The sequence below is a fragment of the Schistocerca nitens genome, chromosome 1, assembly GCF_023898315.1.
Source record: "Schistocerca nitens isolate TAMUIC-IGC-003100 chromosome 1, iqSchNite1.1, whole genome shotgun sequence".
Taxonomy (NCBI): Eukaryota; Metazoa; Arthropoda; class Insecta; order Orthoptera; family Acrididae; genus Schistocerca; species Schistocerca nitens.
In genome coordinates this window covers 475968043-475985400 of record NC_064614.1, presented here as the reverse complement: position 1 = coordinate 475985400, position 17358 = coordinate 475968043, and the positions used below count along the sequence as shown (strand labels likewise).

Sequence of the window (17358 nt, the reverse complement as noted above, 5' to 3'; positions counted from 1 at the left end):
GAGTACTTTGAGTACCTATATCGGTTCTCCCTTCTATTCCAGTCTCGTATTGTTCGTGGAAAGAAAGATTGTCCGTATGCCTCTGTGTGGGCTCTCATCTCTCTGATTTTATCCTCGTGGTCTCTTCGCGAGATATACGTACGATGGAGCAATATACTGCTTGACTCCTCGGTGAAGGTATGTTCTCGAAACTTCAACAAAAGTCCGTACCGAGCTACTGGGCGTCTCTCCTGCAGAGTCTTCCACTGGAGTTTATCTATCATCTCCGTAACGCTTTCGCGATTACTAAATGATCCTGTAACGAAGCGCGCTGCTGTCCGTTGGATCTTCTCTATCTCTTCTATCCACCCTATCTGGTACGGATCCCACACTGCTAAGCAGTATTCAAGCAGTGGGCGAACAAGTGTACTGTAACCTACTTCCTTTGTTTTCGAATTTCATTTCCTTAGGATTCTTCAAATGAATCTGTCTGGCATCTGCTTTACCGACGATCAACTTTATATGATAATTCCATTTTAAATCACTCCTAATGCGTACTCCAAGATAATTTATGGAATTAACTGCTTCCAGTTGCTGACCTGCTATATTGTAACTAAATGATAAAGGATCTTTCTTTCTATGTATTCGCAGCACATTACACTTGTCTACATTCAGATTCAATTGCCATTCCCTGCACCATGCGTCAATTCGTTGCAGATCCTCCTGCATTTCAGTAATTTTTTCCATTGTTACAACCTCTCGATATACTAAGCATCATCCCCAAAAAGCCTCAGTGAACTTCCGATGTCATCCACAAGGTAATTTCTGTATATTGTGAATAGCAACGGTCCTACGACACTCCACTGCGGCACACCCGAAATCACTCTTACTTCGGAAGACTTCTCTCCATTTTGTCTTTGTGGTCATTTCATAACTACTACCTCCACCATGAGTTTTCACTTTGCAGTGGTGTATGCGCTGATTTGAAATACCTCGGCAGATTCAAGCTGTGCGCCCACCGGCACACGAACCTACGAACTTTGTATTTCGCGGACAAGTGCTCTACTGACCCTTTTAGTTTCCAAAGCTTGTCTTCCAAAACAATCAAGATATCACGTGTTTCTTGAAGTTCTCCCAGTAGAAAGAATATTCCATCATCTTTCGTGCGTGCATCTGGGACAGTGATATTTCTCCTTCCGATAATTCGGCTGATAACCGTACGCATCCGTCTTATGTCTAACGTGCGGGCATTTACTCCACGATATTGTGTCGTGTGGTTTAAATTTTGCCTGCGTTTCACCTTGAGGATGGCTGTTATGTCATCATCCGAAATATCGAAAGAAGGTATAATACTGCCCGGAGGCACGTCTGAAGCATGATGGAATCATCAGGATACCTTTACTGAAACAACAAGGTTCCTCTTCTAGAACAACCAAGACTTGTCATCTGAGACAACAAGGTCCCTCGTTTACAACAAATAGCCGGACGGTGTGGCCGAGCGGTTCTAGGCGCTTCAGTCCGGAACCGCGCGACTGCTACAGTCGCAGGTTCGAATCCTGCCTCGGGCATGGATGTGTATGATGTCCTTAGGTTAGTTAGCTTTAAGTAGTTCTAAGTTCTAGGGGACTGATGACCTCAGATGTTAAGTCCCATAGTGCTCAAAGCCATTTGAACCATTTACAACAAATACACCGACTCTTCTGGAACAAACACACACCTAATGTCGTCAATTACTCCTCCCTCTAAACAAATAAGGTACCTCTGCTAAAACAAAACGGCCTTATCTTCTTAAGCAAATAAGTTTCACATTTTGAAAGAAACCAGGCTTCTCTTCTGAAACCAACTAGGCTACTGTCCTAATGGGGCAAATCTGCTGAAAGAAACAAGACTTCCCTTCTAAGCAAGACAAACAAAATCTAATCTTCTAAGAAAACGAAGACTCCTCTTCCAGAACAAACAAGATGTCTCTTTTAAACCAGCGAGTCTCCTTTTTTAAAACAAACACGGCTGCTGTTCTCATTTTGAAGTGAAATAATCTTCATGAACAGATAGTGGGTAAAATTTACTTGCTCACGAAGATGCGCATTAAGTGTTCGTTCACTCTGTTGCGCTATCAACTTTCATTCCTTCCGAGCTGCGTCACAGATAGAGCTACCCAACAACGACTCACGACCCGCCCTCAACAGCTTCATTTCCACCAGTACCTCTTCTCCTACCTTCCACGTCCGACTACCTCCCCTGTGCTTCTCAAACTAAACATCTAAATACGTAAATTACTTTATATATAAATTATCTGCAGTAACCATATAAAAATGATTCAAGGATGAATAAAACTACTACTACTACGACTAAAACTACTACAGCATTAGCGGCAGATTGAAAATTTTTCCACATCACCAATCTTTCGCACTAATTCTTTTTTCTTTTCTGAAAAACCTCACACCAAACTGTGCCACAGATAATACTAATACCTCATCCTCTTTCGAAGCTCTGCATCTGTCTCATGTGGAGGGGTACTGACGCAATTTTTCAGATAAGTAAATGCGAAGTTTCAGTACATCAAATGGAAATCAAAGAACATCGCCATGGTCTTCATACTAACTGATAACATGAGTGTTGTTACATTATGAAATAAGGGTGTATGGAACGTGTAGTGCCCGTGGTGATCAATATTGAGAAATGATTGAACAGTGTAGCACTAGGTCTTTATACTGTTAAGTAAATTCTTTGCAAAATTGTATGTCCGCAGCTCGTGGTCGTGCGGTAGCGTTCTCGCTTCCCACGCCCGGGTTCCCAGGTTCGATTCCCGGCGGGGTCAGGGATTTTTCTCTGCCTCGTGATGACTGGGTGTTGTGTGATGTCCTTAGCTTAGTTAGGTTTAAGTAGTTCTAAGTTCTAGGGGACTGATGACCATCGATGTTAAGTCCCATAGTGCTCAGAGCCATTTGAACCATTTGTTTTGCAAAATTGTGTTTATGCATTGCATAGGGGGGTGGGGGAGGAAGAAGGGGAGAGGGGAGGAGTCTCCGATCTTCATCCAGCCATCTTAATTTTTGGTTTTTCGTGGTTTTCCTAAATTACTTCAGGCAAATTCCGGCCAAGGCCGACTACCTTTCCTGTCATTGTCATACTAGAACTGTAAGTATGTAAATGGCTTTATAAGTGAATTATCTTTTTTCCATTCTTAAACTGTAATACCATGACATGTACAAGTGATCCAATGATGAATGGAACAACTAGTGGCACATATAGACAAACGAAAACTGTACGGCAGACCTGGAAGGAAAGGCGAAGATATGCCTTTCCAAGACAATCTACACCTACCTCTACATATATATACCGCTAGCCACCAAGCGGTGTGTGGCGGAGGGCACAATTCGCGCCAAAGTCATATTTCCCCCCCTCTGTTCCACTCGCGGATCGCGCGAGGGAAAAACAACTGTCTGAACGCCTCAGTACGAGCTCTTATTTCCCTTATCTTTGACCATTACGCGATTTGAAAGTTGGGGGTAATAATATATGCTCTACATCCTCGGTGAAGATCAGATTTCGGAATTTAGTGAGCAGCCCCTTCTGTTTAGCGCGTCGTCTATCAGAAAGTGTGTCCCACTTCAAACTTTCTATGAGATTTGTAACGCTCTCGCGATGGCTAAATGTACCAGTCACGAATCTTGCCGCTCTTCTTTGGACCTTCTCAATCTCTTGAATCAGACCCAACTGGTAAGGGTCCCATACAATACTCTGAACTGGACGAACTAACGTATTGTAAACTGTAAACTATTTCCTTTGTTGAAGGACTGCATCGCTTCAGGATTCTACCAATAAACCGCAATCCAGAGTTCGCCTTCCCCGTTACTTGTGTAATCTGATCATTCCATTTGAGATAATTTCGAATAGTCACACCCAGATACTTGACTGATGTTACCGCTTCCAAAGACTGATCATTTATTTCGTACTCATACAATAATGGAGATATTCGCCTTTTTATACGCAGTAGGTTACACTTACTAATATTCAGAGATAACTGCCAGTCATTACACCACGCATTTATTTTCTGCAAATCCTGATTTGTTCACAACTTTCGTGTGATACTACTTTCCTGTAGACTACAGCATCATCGGCAAACAGTCTAAGGCCGCTGTCAATACCATCAACCAGATCGTTTATGTAAATCGTAAAAAGCAGAGGACCTATTACGCTGGCCTGGGGCACACCTGAAGTTACTCTTGTTTCTGTTGAAGTTACCCCGTTCAGGACGACAAACTGCTCCCTGTCTGTTAGAAAACTTTCTATCCAACCGCATATGTCATTGGACAGACCGTAAGCGCGCACTTTTTGTAGCAAGCGGCAGTGCGGAACTGAGTCGAACGCCTTTCGAAAGTCGAGAAATATGGCATTAACCTGGGAGCCGGTATCTAGAGCCTGTTGTATATCATGCACAAAGATGGCCAGCTGTGTCTCGCATGACCGCTGTTTCCTAAAACCGTGCTGGTTTCTGCAGATGAGCAGAGTCTAGAAAGGTCATTATGTCTGAAAAATATGTTCCATGATTCTACAACAAAACGATGTCAGTGAAATTGGCCAGTAATTATGTGCATCCGATTTTCTACCCTTTTTATACATTGCTACGACCTGGGCCTTCTTCCAGTCCCGTGGAACTTTCCGCCGTTCCAATGATCTCTGATAGATGACGTATACGAATGGTGCTATATTTGTAGCATAGTCAACATAAAATCTTACGGGGATACCGTCTGGGCCGGATGCCTTTCTGGCGTCTAAGGATCTTAACTGTTTTACAATCCCAGATACACTAAACACTATGTCAGCCATCCTTTCGTTTGTTCGATAATTGAAAGGGGGAATGGTGCTGCAGTTCTCTATCGTAAACGAGTTTTTTAAAGCTAGGTTTAGAATTTCGGTTTTCTGTTTATCATCATCAGTTACATTACTCTCGCCTGTTGAGTATGCAGCCCGCAGACCGCCACAAATGTACAGCTTGTTACTGCCTTCTCTCCATTTCCTCCCAATACATGAAATGTATTTGCAATTGCGCATATGGACAACCATGAGCTGCAGAATGCAACGACAACAATGAAAATCTGTGCCGTACCAGGACTCGAATCCGGATTTCCCGCTCAGCTGTACAATGGAATAACGAGAACGAAAATTTGTGCCGGACCGGGTCTCGAACCTAGATTTACCGCTCGGCGTTCGAGTCCTAGTCCGGCACATATTTTCATTGTTATCATTCAATTGTACAGCTCATGGTTTTCCATATTCGCAACTGCGAATACATTTAATGTATTTCATAACACTGTGTAGTCACCTCAGTGCCTGTTCCATTGGATATGCATGCATGTCCAGAGAAACATTGCATCGTAATTCGGAATAATAATAGACGCACTGCAATATCGTATTGCTTCCTACCTCCATTCATATTCTTCCATCTCCATACAGGGCGGAGAAAAACTGTCTGATAACACCAGAGCAGGGGTAAGAGACGTCGAATCAAGCAAAATTTTCCAAATATTCACAGGTCCGGGAGTCATCGTTCCAGAGACATAGCCGCAGAACAGCAGCCACTGAACGGCGAGCCCGCGGGAGTCAAAACCTGTGAGGAGCTGGCTGGTCACAAGAAGTTTTGAGACCGCGACAATTATTCTCAACATGCCACGAATTTTCAAGATTGTGCACCATGGATTTCATCGACGAAATCAAATTTGTAGCAATGTTGCAGACAGGTTTTTCGAGCATTTTCTGTAAAAAAAGTCATTTGAGGAAAAACGATTGATCAAAATTTAATTTGTTTTCTTTTTCACCGCTGTGTTCATTGCAACTTACTGAGCCAGTGTACTTGTTATAATAAACGCTCATTCATGCTCCCTGTACAACAGCAAAAATTAAAACAAGTGACCTTTAGATTTAATGTTAACAATTTTGCACCCTACAGGTTTTGCAGTACAGCCTACTATCTTAAGAAATTAATGGCATTGCGCTACTTTTGCCGTAATTGATTTAATACTCAAGCTTTTCCCAATGAATGTCACAGAAAATATGCGTGAAACGTTGCCAGCTACAGATATAAACTTAAAATACGTCTAGCTTTGACAAGTCAACGGAAACAACGATGGATATCCGACCTGTGGTTGTTTTAAAAATTTTAGTTGGTTCAAGTTTCCCTGGCCTGATCCCACCCAGTGTGAAGGATGATGTGCCGAATTTTTTCACATCAAATAATTTTTCAGTCGTTAAAAATATCTATAATCGCTTTTGATCTAGACGATTACGAACCAAGGGCTCATGGAATACGAGGCAACACATTTTAGCAACTTCATTGATCGCCGAGATGCAGGTTATTTTTCACGGAAAGATGTTTTTTTTCCCCCTTCCAGAACAGCAGATCTGTGTGAGTTAAGTTCAGTGACAATTATTTTGTAAGTGTACAAATTCATTGAATACGGAGATTTTTTGTGTTGTTCTTGAGGCCGTTTGGTTGTCTGTCTGGAAGTTTTCTCCCCTCTCCACGGAAGCTAAGGTGCCGAGTCAATAAAAACAAAATGTGTACGTCACTCTGAAACAGAAACCTTCGTGCTCTAAACAGGACATATTTCATAAGGCTGACAGGCTGAAAGACTTTCATCGATACAATATTCTCTTTGAAACAAAAAGGCTTAAATCTTCTTAAAGTCTCCCGCTCGTGTATGAGTTAGCATCACAGCCTGGTGCAGCAAGATTCCTCGGAGAGTGAAATAAACTTCGGGGTGGACACGTAAACGGCCGCAACAGCAGTACAAAGCATTCAGTGTATTTTTACTTCGAAATTTCTTGTCAAACGCACAAAAAAGATGTATCGCTAAATTCGTGAAACAGAGATCTGTTATTATGACGCTAAAAAATATCATAGTTTTCCTTTAAAAAGGAGCGTTAATGCCTCTATCTCGATGATAAATGGCGTGCCGAAAACACGTGGGTCTTTCTTCCATGAGCCTCTAGTTTGTAGTTGTATAGGTGAAAAGAGGTCACAAATATGTATATTATGTCGAAAGTCAAATGAGGAGCCTTGCCCCTTACACTATGCAACCCACTATACTCTGCAGATCTCAACGTATTAGTGTTTTTATGCCCCAAAATTCAGCATTGAATGATTATGCCTCTTTAAGGGTCGCATCCTCTCCTATCTTGTTCTCATGGTCCCTAAGTCAGGGATACAACGGAAGCAGCATAAATGTCGCACAATCTTCTGCGAACAGCGATTCACTATATTTATCCAGCAGAACTGCACGAAATTAACGTCTCTTTTCCTCGGAAGATTCCCACTTAAGCTCCCCGAACACCTTTTTATGCATTGATATAGGCTGCACTGGTCTGTTGTGATCCTTGTAGTGTATTTCTGTATTTGGTCTATGTCTGCCGTTATATCTGCTTAATAAAGGCTCTCAACATGAGAAAAATATTCCAGAGTTAGTCACCCTGGCGTCTTGTTGGGCTTCCTTTACATTTCCACAGGATATTTTTCATAAATGAAAGTCTTCCATTTCTCTTGTTACTGCTGTTCGTCCCATTTTACGTCGCTGTGTAGTGTTGTATCTAGATATTTAAACGAAGTGACCGACTCCAGATCTAATCTAGTAGTTGGAGTCTGTTCTTTTTGTTATGAGTGTTATTTCCATTCATCCACATTTCGAGTGAGCTGGTATGAATCAGTACAGCAGATGGAAGTACTGCTCAAGCCGTTCTACATTTCCTCAGGGCTGTATAGCGACGATACATTGCTGCAGACAAAGGCGTTACCATCAAGCAGTCTGAAACTGATACTGAACATTTCTGATAAAGCATTCATGCGTACTGAGGGCAATAGCGATTATGTTACATCTTCCGTCCATTACAATGTAATGGAGTCTATTAGTCAAACATTTTTCGAGCCACTAGTTCATCTATGTAGACACACCTCTGAGGCTATCCTGATGTACGATGTGGCAAAGCGTCGAATAACTTTATGATCTTTAGGAACGCGGAATCTACATTTTCAGCTACATCTATTATTATTTGTTGTACGACCAACACTCCTGGAGGAAAAAATATTGCAGGTATTTTGACTTGAGCACAGTTTCGGTTTCGTTACTGACGAGAAGTGAAGGCGACCGGAGACGGTGGAGGCGACACGAGCAACGTCCATCAAAAGCAGGAGTCCGGGGTCGCAACCAGTCCTCCATGCAGGTTTAACTGCTCTCTCGTTTTCAGTCCAGTACGTATTCCATAAAAGAGTACAGTTTGCTTCTGATGAGCTGCTGCGATAAAAGTGTTTACTGCGAAGTTACTGTAAATAAAACAGTACGGATCATACATGATGTCAGAAATGAAACAAGACTAATCAATAGAATGACACACAGAATATCAGGACAAAACTAATATCGGGTGTAGAGCAGAGTTGATATATAAACGGTTAATTCAGTACGACACAGATAAAGAAAAACAAATTATAACGGCACATGAGCTAGGCCGACTTCGTACGTTTCACTGTTTCGGATGATAGTGGGACGTAAGAGGCTGTGGTGGCCGAAGTCAGATTAGGTGTTGGCAGCTGAGGGGCAGAAACTGCCCACGCCTCACAGAACAAGGCGCACTCCGGTACGACTCTTTCTTTTAATTTCAGTTTTACTCGCTTTATGCTGGTAACAATGCAGCTACTTACAAGTGATTCTTAAAGTTATTAAGATAGTTAAACTCATAGTATGCAACACACACCGTTAATTTATAGTCTGCTCTTACCGATTAGGGTTTTAGTATTTGTTTATAGGGAATTTGCTTTCTCACGTTTTAGCTCAATGAGGAGCACATTTCGTACGTTTCATACGTTTCACTATAACGTGTTCACACCTTTTTCGCCTTCTGATTGATCACTGTTTGTGGGAAAGTCCATCACTCCGATACTATTGACACGCGCAGCTAATACGCTTGTCCTAACCTTCTTTTGCTTTTCATATGGGCTTCTATTCTCCTCGGAAGATTTTTCTGGCTGTCTCATAGACATGTCGTTATGCTGCACTGGACTCACGTATATGTAAACTGCTTTTTCCTAATGCTCCCATTGGTGGATACTACTTTTCTCAACAGAGGTATCAAGTCGGGATGCGAAAGCAGAGTATGTAGGGTTTCCCATCCTTAACGCTGTCTTATGGGAAGCCATTAACTACACCGGCTCTCTTTAAAGTTGTCTTTTGCAAGGAAATTTACTATTTAGTTGACCCAAATACCTGAGTGCTCATTTAACCACATTAAATGATCGATTTTCTTTCCTTTCATTATCAGTTCCACCACGTCACAGATACAACTATTGGTGTAAGATTTCCAATTTCCACTGTTCTAAAGCAATTCTAAAGTCTGTAAGAATTAGTGTTTTGTTTCATCCGTGGGTCACAATATAACTGCGGTTATTTCTACATAGGAGCTCCAGATAATGAAATTACATTTCGCTATATGCAATGTAAGACAATTATACGCATGTGTTTTGGATCCATCGAATTCCCCTGCAGTGGTACCCTTGCAATAAAATAATCGCTTCAGTAAAACGGTTTTGCTTGCATCGCATGGTACAGCAATAGACCACACGAGTAAAAATATTGACATAGTTTCAAAACTTCCGGACTTTTGTAGTAGAGGCGATGTGTTGTGTCTTCAATACGAGTTGGTGTTGATTACTTGCGCTTCATAGTACACCTACGACACTTAATTGACAGTTGTATCGTTGTTCAAGGAAGTATGCACTTACCTGCATTGCGCACTAAATGTTACAAAATAAGTTCCATTCCTGACTTGATTGCTAGAAAAATGTGTTTCCTTACCTAACGATGCCACTTTTCTGTGCGATGTGCTGATCTTTGAGCCTATAGTTTTTCGGAAGTACTAATAGCACCTGTCTCAGAAAGGCAGTGAGCACGTCCACTGCCATGGCTCGCAGCAACTCGCGAAATCGACCGCCGAACTTCAGAATATTGTACAGAAAAGTGGAACTTTGAACCCGCGGAAAATGACGAAACTTATTTTTTGTCAATCACGTCGCGATAAAATCAGAATAACATTAACTTCTTGCAATGTCAAACAAGCGGAAACGAAATTGATTTCAACGGTCATATTATTTCAGTTAAAATCTGAAATTTAATCGCCCTTAACTGGTTTAGATATCAGGTCTTCCTTCAAAAATAGCAAACAAACCTGATCTAGCACAGTCATATGTTGGTAGCTCAGTAACAGGTGATATGACCTAGTACCTATAGTTTGCTGTACCTATCTGTATTAGCAATTAAACTGTCGGTACACTGTTCGTTTTTTCCCTGTTTCTCCACTACGTATTTCGCTACTGTAGTCAACGTCGAACTCTATAATGCGAAGAACGTTAGTTTTCGGGAATTGTTGGTAAGCCAGATAAGGATCTAATCCTCACTGGCCGGACTAAACTTTGTGCTTCGGATATGCGATTTTATTACATGATGATAGGCACAAACTGAATTCACGAAACTCTCTGTTTTTTGGAATTCGTAATCCTTTAGCAGTTCTCATCTGCAGCATCGCACAGAATTTACTGCCGGATAATAATAAACCGAGAAGTAAACACAATTTAATGCATCTACAAACCGATATAACACTCTTACTAAACCGTACAAATTACTACAGAAATAGCTATATTAAGCTTCACAGTTATTTCTTACCCCGAAACAGTAAAATTGCATTGAAGTAATAGTAGAGACCGAAAAAGGATACATGTACATTTGAAGCGTCTGACTTACTTGCTCCAGCGTCGGCCATTCGAAATAACATCAGAGTACGTATCCTTATTTTATTTGTGTTTTCTTGCTATGATATTCTGAGAGTAAGTAGCAAACATTAACTAACTTCCTTTCCACGGATCTGATAATAAACTGTGCAGGGCGTAATGTCTTAAATATGGTTACTCTATAACGATGTAACATGTATATAAAATCTGCAGGTCGGGCTCTCCTTGCGAGTGTCTGATAAAGTTCTCGCGGAAGAAAGGCGAACAATATACTAATCATTCGTTATGCACTATAAGTAGAAGTGCTGGAAAGCAGAGACATCGAAAGTATCAAGAACACTGTATGGAACCTCCATCTTACCCGAATAACATTGCAGTTTCCTCCAGAACGAATTATGCTTAATTACATACTACGGAAAATGTTTTACTCAAACATTAAATAAGCTTCAAGAAAAGATACGTATCTTCATTTTTTTAAGTCACTGGAGTAAAGTAGGAGTGGGAGAATACAGTAATGTAGAGTTGCTCTCCTTGACGGTACATGTTCATCGCTGCATTGTAAGTGAATTTAATGCCCTACTAAATACAATACGAAAAAGGATTTGCTATATTTTTGTTGTCGTTACACTAGAGACTTTCATATTTCCTAACATGTACTGGTACTTCTGCTAGTACAGAAGTAAATCGCACTTCTAGTGTATGTGAAGAGTTTTGCAAACATATGAACTGTAGATCATAAGGTAATTTTAGTTACACTTGAATTTAGAATGTTCAAGCGCTATTTATTTATATTTGAGCAACCTAGAATGTACCAGGGAATGGGAACAGTTACCAAGTTTGGTATCTTGGTGTGACGGCAATTGTGATTTGCATGAAATACGTCTATAATAATGCACAACCTAATGTACTGTTGTTAGCTGTGATGCGTTACGAAACTGCTCGACTATAGGTAGAATGAGGGTCATCCTCAGTACAACAAATAATTAGGCCAAAGAAATGTTGGTACGTAACTGGATCATCTATGTCATGGACGCTAACGGCAAGGTCAGTTCTAGCAATACTTCTGGTCGTTCTCCCCGTCTACTCAACCCAGAAACCTCGAAACGAAAGCTCTTCTGTTCTCTGGTGAGATTTTAACCAAAAGATTACGTGCCGAGAAAATTGTTTATCGCGAAATATGTGAAATGCTTCCTAACTACAAAATAACAGAAGAAAGTGCAAAACCACTTTATTTATTACTCGAAGAAAAAGTTGAGTGCTAAAGGAAAAGGATTAATTTCATTTTTTATGCTCATGTTAGTTGCATAAATGTAAAAAGGGAATACCAAAAGGTAGTATGGATCGACTGACATGCATAAATGAAAAAAAGTGTTCCGATTATCCTCAAACGAAATTCATTTTCGATGCCGTCACAGAATAAATAACAACAGGAGGTTTCACTGTGTTCTCTGTAACAACTGCCACACGTCAACTTTTAACAACCATGATACAAACAACATTATTTACTCCAATGCGAAATTTTACCTAAACATGCAGTAAAGTATACTTCTCCGTAACTCATCAAAATGACGTCATTTGGCAGGGAGTGACATACGAATGACATTCAAACCAAGAACATAGACATCATTCGCACTTAATAAGCATTCTTCTGTAATCACCAAAGTAGTCACTGAATATTTGCTTAGAAGGTTTTCTACGAGCTTTTTTTGTGGCTCGAATACTTGGTTCATTGATACTGTTGCTGAATGGTCACACGGTTCAAATTTTCGTTTCCTGATATATGCATTCGGAAGACCAGGATGTCGCACAAAGAACGTCAAGTGTTCAGGCAGAACTGCGGACTCCCACGGACGTAGAACTGCAGAAATATACAGTTGCCTCTCAAGCACTTCGTCTTGCAGTTACAGTAAACCTAAAATTCGCAGATATATTTTATATTTTAACGTAGTTTATTTTGCGTAAAGTTTTTAATCTTACATTTGCTCAATTTATAATGATATAAGGAGTAAATTACATGATGTTAAGATTGTTTTTGCTTCGTGTACTGGCATCAAATGTTTTTGTTCTCGTTATTAACAAAGCGACCGACTGGATTGGTTCAGTGATGTGGACACTGTCAATCCAAACTAAAATTTTCTGTGTTTTAATAAATCACCGCTAAATCATTAGACATTCCACTATCACTTCCATTCTTTACAATTTCCTACAATGTCCACGACATGTTACGCTGTTTCCTCCAATCTTTAAAAATTTCGCACTAAATAAAAATAGATGTCATGCTCCTAGTTTCTGAATTATAGCAATATGGTAAAGACTAGGGCTGTATTCTGAACGATTACTTCCGCACACCGACCTTCGGAAGGGAAAGAATGTGAGAACTTAGCTTGTTGGTGGTGGTGACATCATAAGTACAGACGAACATAAAGCGGTAATCAGTCGCCGACAACCTTACAGAAGAAAATGTTCGAGCATTCACCCGAATCGCTTGAGGAGAATCGTGTGGAAACTAGAGCTTAATTTCTAAAATTTTTGGTGCCGGAACGCACCTCTTCAGCCATAATTATTTTAAAGCTTTCTGGCAAATTGAAACATTGTCGTTTACCAGGACTCGAACCCAGAAAACTTCCTTGCACGGGCAATGTTATTACTCAGTTGGAAGAGGACTGCAAACATAGATCAAAGTGCAATGTCATTTCCTATTCTGGAACACTGATTTGAACTGTCACGATGTTTCAAAACAGCACACCCTCCACTGCAGAGTGAAAGATTCATTATGAAAGCAAAATATATTATTTAAATACAGGAATCAGTTGAGTGTATGTCAAATATTAATTGTAAGGTGCATATCGGTACTAGATGCTGTACGGACTGGAGTTATGACTCGCAGTTCGTGTGACGATTATTAATTCAAGCCAATACTCAAACCTTGTACACACCAACTAATTTACCTGGATTGGACTGAAAATAAGTATCGTACTAGGGGTTATTATAGGTGGATACGGGCATGCTGTATATATGCAGGCAAGTACAGGAATCAGTATCGGAATATTTCAGACAGTATTTTAGACGAATTAAATTCAAACAACGTGACATTATAGGACAAAAAATGATAGAAGTGTATGTTCAATACAGTACTTGCAGGAAACTCATGCGACTTGCTTTTGTGTTCAGTAAAATTTCTTTATCAAATCAAGCTACTCTTTGTTATAATATATGCTCATTATCAATTTCGACACGTTATTACCATTGACAAACGTGTAATATTCATATAAAAAACAATGTTTCGTATAACGCTACAGAGAGTAGTTTTATACGCATGATCGTCGATAATGATCGACACAATGCTATTAATTCATGAGTAAGTTACTTGCTGGGTGGCACTAAAGAGGCTGCATGTGGTTGTTAGCGGATCTTGCTGTTGTGTACAGAGAAGACGCAACGCTAGAAAACTGTCGTGAAATGCTAGAAGACATGCACAGGATCAACGCTTGTTGCAGTGATTACCAACATAAACAACGTAAACATACTCGTAAATAAAGTACTGCGCATAAACAGACCGAAAGACCCATTATTGGAAAGGCACCTGCCAGACTGAGATGCATTTGAAGAATCATCAGTAGTTTAGTGCACCCACGAAGGAGGTAACTTACAAGTAGAACACCTTAGTTCGACTGATACTTGAGTATTGCTCGTCCGTATGGGATACGTACCATACAGGACTGATAAATGAAAGAGAAGATCCACAGAAGAGCAGGGTGTTTCGCCAGAAGTTCGTTCAGTAAGTGCGAAAGTGTGATGGAGATGCTCACCGAACTCCAATGGCAGAAACTAAAAGGGAGATGTTGTGCATCACGGGATTAAAATCCCGAGAGCGTGCGTTCGTAGAAGAGTCAACCAATGAATTGCCTCTTTGTACTAGGGGTGGAGATTATGGCTGAAGCAACTAGTTTTCCGTTACACCGGTTCTTTTCGTCGCCAGTTTAATCTGACTTAAAACGGCTGAAAATAACCGGTTTCTGAAATAACCGATTTCCAGTTTTGTGCTGCTATTACTTCCTGTAATAAACGTGGACTGCAAACGAAGATTGAAGAATTCTAATGAATGTGAAGGAAAACGGTCACGATCGAGGTGGGGCTGAGGCTGCGACAAAAATCGTCTGCATTCTCTCCAGAAAAGATTGCGAAAGTGAAGAAGGCGGGCGCGGTGTTAGCCAGAGCGAAATGTCATATGTTGAGGCCTTTCCCACATCGTCTCTTTTGCATGGTGTCAATTTTTCACCTTGATCAAACACATAATTAAGCGCTGAGTTATTACCCCAATTTTATAGCGCGTCATTGAAATTCTAGGTGTATCGATCAACCTTGCCTTCCCTCCCAAGGAACTACAACGGCATTGTGTCAGGGTGGCGTAGTGCCTAGCGCGTCTGCCGAGTGAGTAGGAGATTCGGGTTCGAATCCTGGCCTCGGTACAAATTTTTATTCGTCGCTTCAGTATGCATACATACTTCCAAAGAACGTTGTGGATGTTTTCACCTTACACGATCTGGCAAGTTTGTTGCGCCTTCTCCAGTTTGTAATCTTTTGAAGTAAATGTAGCATTATACTTCATTACTACCGCACTTGTTCAAATGTGTGTGAAATCTTATGGGACTTAACTGCTAAGGTCATTAGTCCCTAAGCTTACACACTACTTAACCTAAATTATCCTAAGGACAAACACACACACCCATGCCCGAGGGAGGACTCGAACCTCCGCCGGGACCAGCCGCACAGTACATGACTGCAGCGCCCCAGACCGCTCGGCTAATCCCGCGTGGCACTACCGCACTTAGTAAAACACTTGCCATATTGCAATGTAGTCGATGTGCGAGGATGACAGCGAGAAACTACCGTACGGAGAAGATGGGAGGGAGGGGGGCGGGGTAGTCTTGTACACTGCACGTATTACTCGCTTGCCATCTGACAGGCCACTCCAAATGGCAACTGGTAGATTAGCGTCTCAGCAGAGCTGCATCCATTCTTATGCCATTTGCTTATCGCTAGTTTCGAACTATAGGCGCTGTTACTAAAATAGTTCTGATCGCTTTCCTCAAGTTACGTAATATCCAACATTTCGAAGCGAATATCATTCGTTTTTTTAAAAAAGATTTTTAAAAAAACAAAAAATTTCAGCACAGGTGCTATCGGAAATTGATATGCCGTTTTTTTACTTGTTTGTTAGTATGAAATGAAACAAAGCCTGTTATAATCTAGATCAAACAAATGCCAAAAAATAACAGTTATTCAGAACTGAATTATCAGTATTAGTTGTTATCGGCAGTTTTTCCCTTCGCTACCTCGTACGTACACCCCGCGAAATGGTCATAAAGTTAAAATTACAGATATTCGAGCTTACGATGTACATGACATGTACATGTACATGTACGCAGAAATCGATTGTGTAAATTTGAAGATACACAAATGCAGGATCTATCGAATGCAGCAAGCAGATGAATGTTTCTACAAAAGTTTCTGTGATTGGTGAGTAGCGTTACTTCTGCGAACAGGAAGTCCGACTGTTGTCGAAGGACCGTTAACACTGTGAAATGTTGGAAAGCCGAGAAGCAATTGTAGCACTCATGTGATTGCTGTTACTGAGGCTGTACAGGTAGTGCGACATACTGCCACTCCCAGGACACATCCTGAGAGCTTCAAGGAGTCGTCACTTTGGTAATGGAGGAAAATGTGTGTGTGTGCGTGTGTGTGTGTGTGTGTGTGTGTGTGTGTGTGTGTGTGTGTGTGTGCTTGTGTGGTGGCCGGAGGGAGAAGTGGGGTAAAAGCTGTACAGGGAGGCAAAAAGGATGACTGGTTGTAGTATTCGGATATGGAGATGCGGCCGGCCGCGGTGGTCTCGCGGTTCTAGGCGCGCAGTCCGGAACCGTGCGACTGCTACGGTCGCAGGTTCGAATCCTGCCTCGGGCATGGCTGTGTGTGATGTCCTTAGGTTAGTTAGGTTTAAGTAGTTCTAAGTTCTAGGGGACTGATGACCACAGCAGTTGAGTCCCATAGTGCTCAGAGCCATTTGAACCATTTTTTTTATGGAGATGCTTGTACAGAACTGACTACGGTGGAGAGGTGCATGTGCGCAGTCTGCGGCCTGAAGACCACGACGACAACACGAGTATGTACGCCTCGCTCTCACCTGGAGGAGGGCCTCGCAGACGCAGGCGACCTGCTCGGCGGAAAAGCTGAGCGGCCTGGGCTGCGGAGCGTCCGCCGCCGCCCCCGCCTGCTCCTCAGCAGCCGCAGGGGACACCTGCTGCTCCATGGCGCATCGCAAGTCCGTCTCGGCACGGCGCGGCGCGGGAAGCTGCTCTGCTCTCACGGAGACACGCAGGCGCGCAGCACCCACGCAGGCTGGCTGCAGACTGGCGCGCGGACCACGGCGGCGCCGGCGCCGGCGCCCCGCGCATCACCCCCCCCCCCCCATCCCTCCACGACGAGACGCCGCGGTCCCTTATTGGCCGGTAGGCGTGGCAGCTGGGACTCTCGCCGCGCGCTATTGGTGAGATGTCACGGCGGCGACTTGAGAGCCGGCGTTAGCACGTGGTGTCAGCTTACAAACGGCG

The 17358-nt window shown here is 42.0% G+C and overlaps 1 protein-coding gene across 1 annotated transcript in view; it reads right to left on the bottom strand.

The window, feature by feature from the left end:
• LOC126254722 (homeobox protein SIX5-like) overlaps nucleotides 1–17057 on the bottom strand; it is a 178350-nt gene extending 161293 nt beyond the window's left edge. The window contains exon 1 of the mRNA XM_049955337.1: nucleotides 16932–17057. Within this exon, the coding sequence (XP_049811294.1) occupies nucleotides 16932–17057 (126 nt within the window). The remainder of the gene's footprint in view (nucleotides 1–16931) is intronic.
• Between the last annotated feature and the right edge of the window lie 301 nt (nucleotides 17058–17358).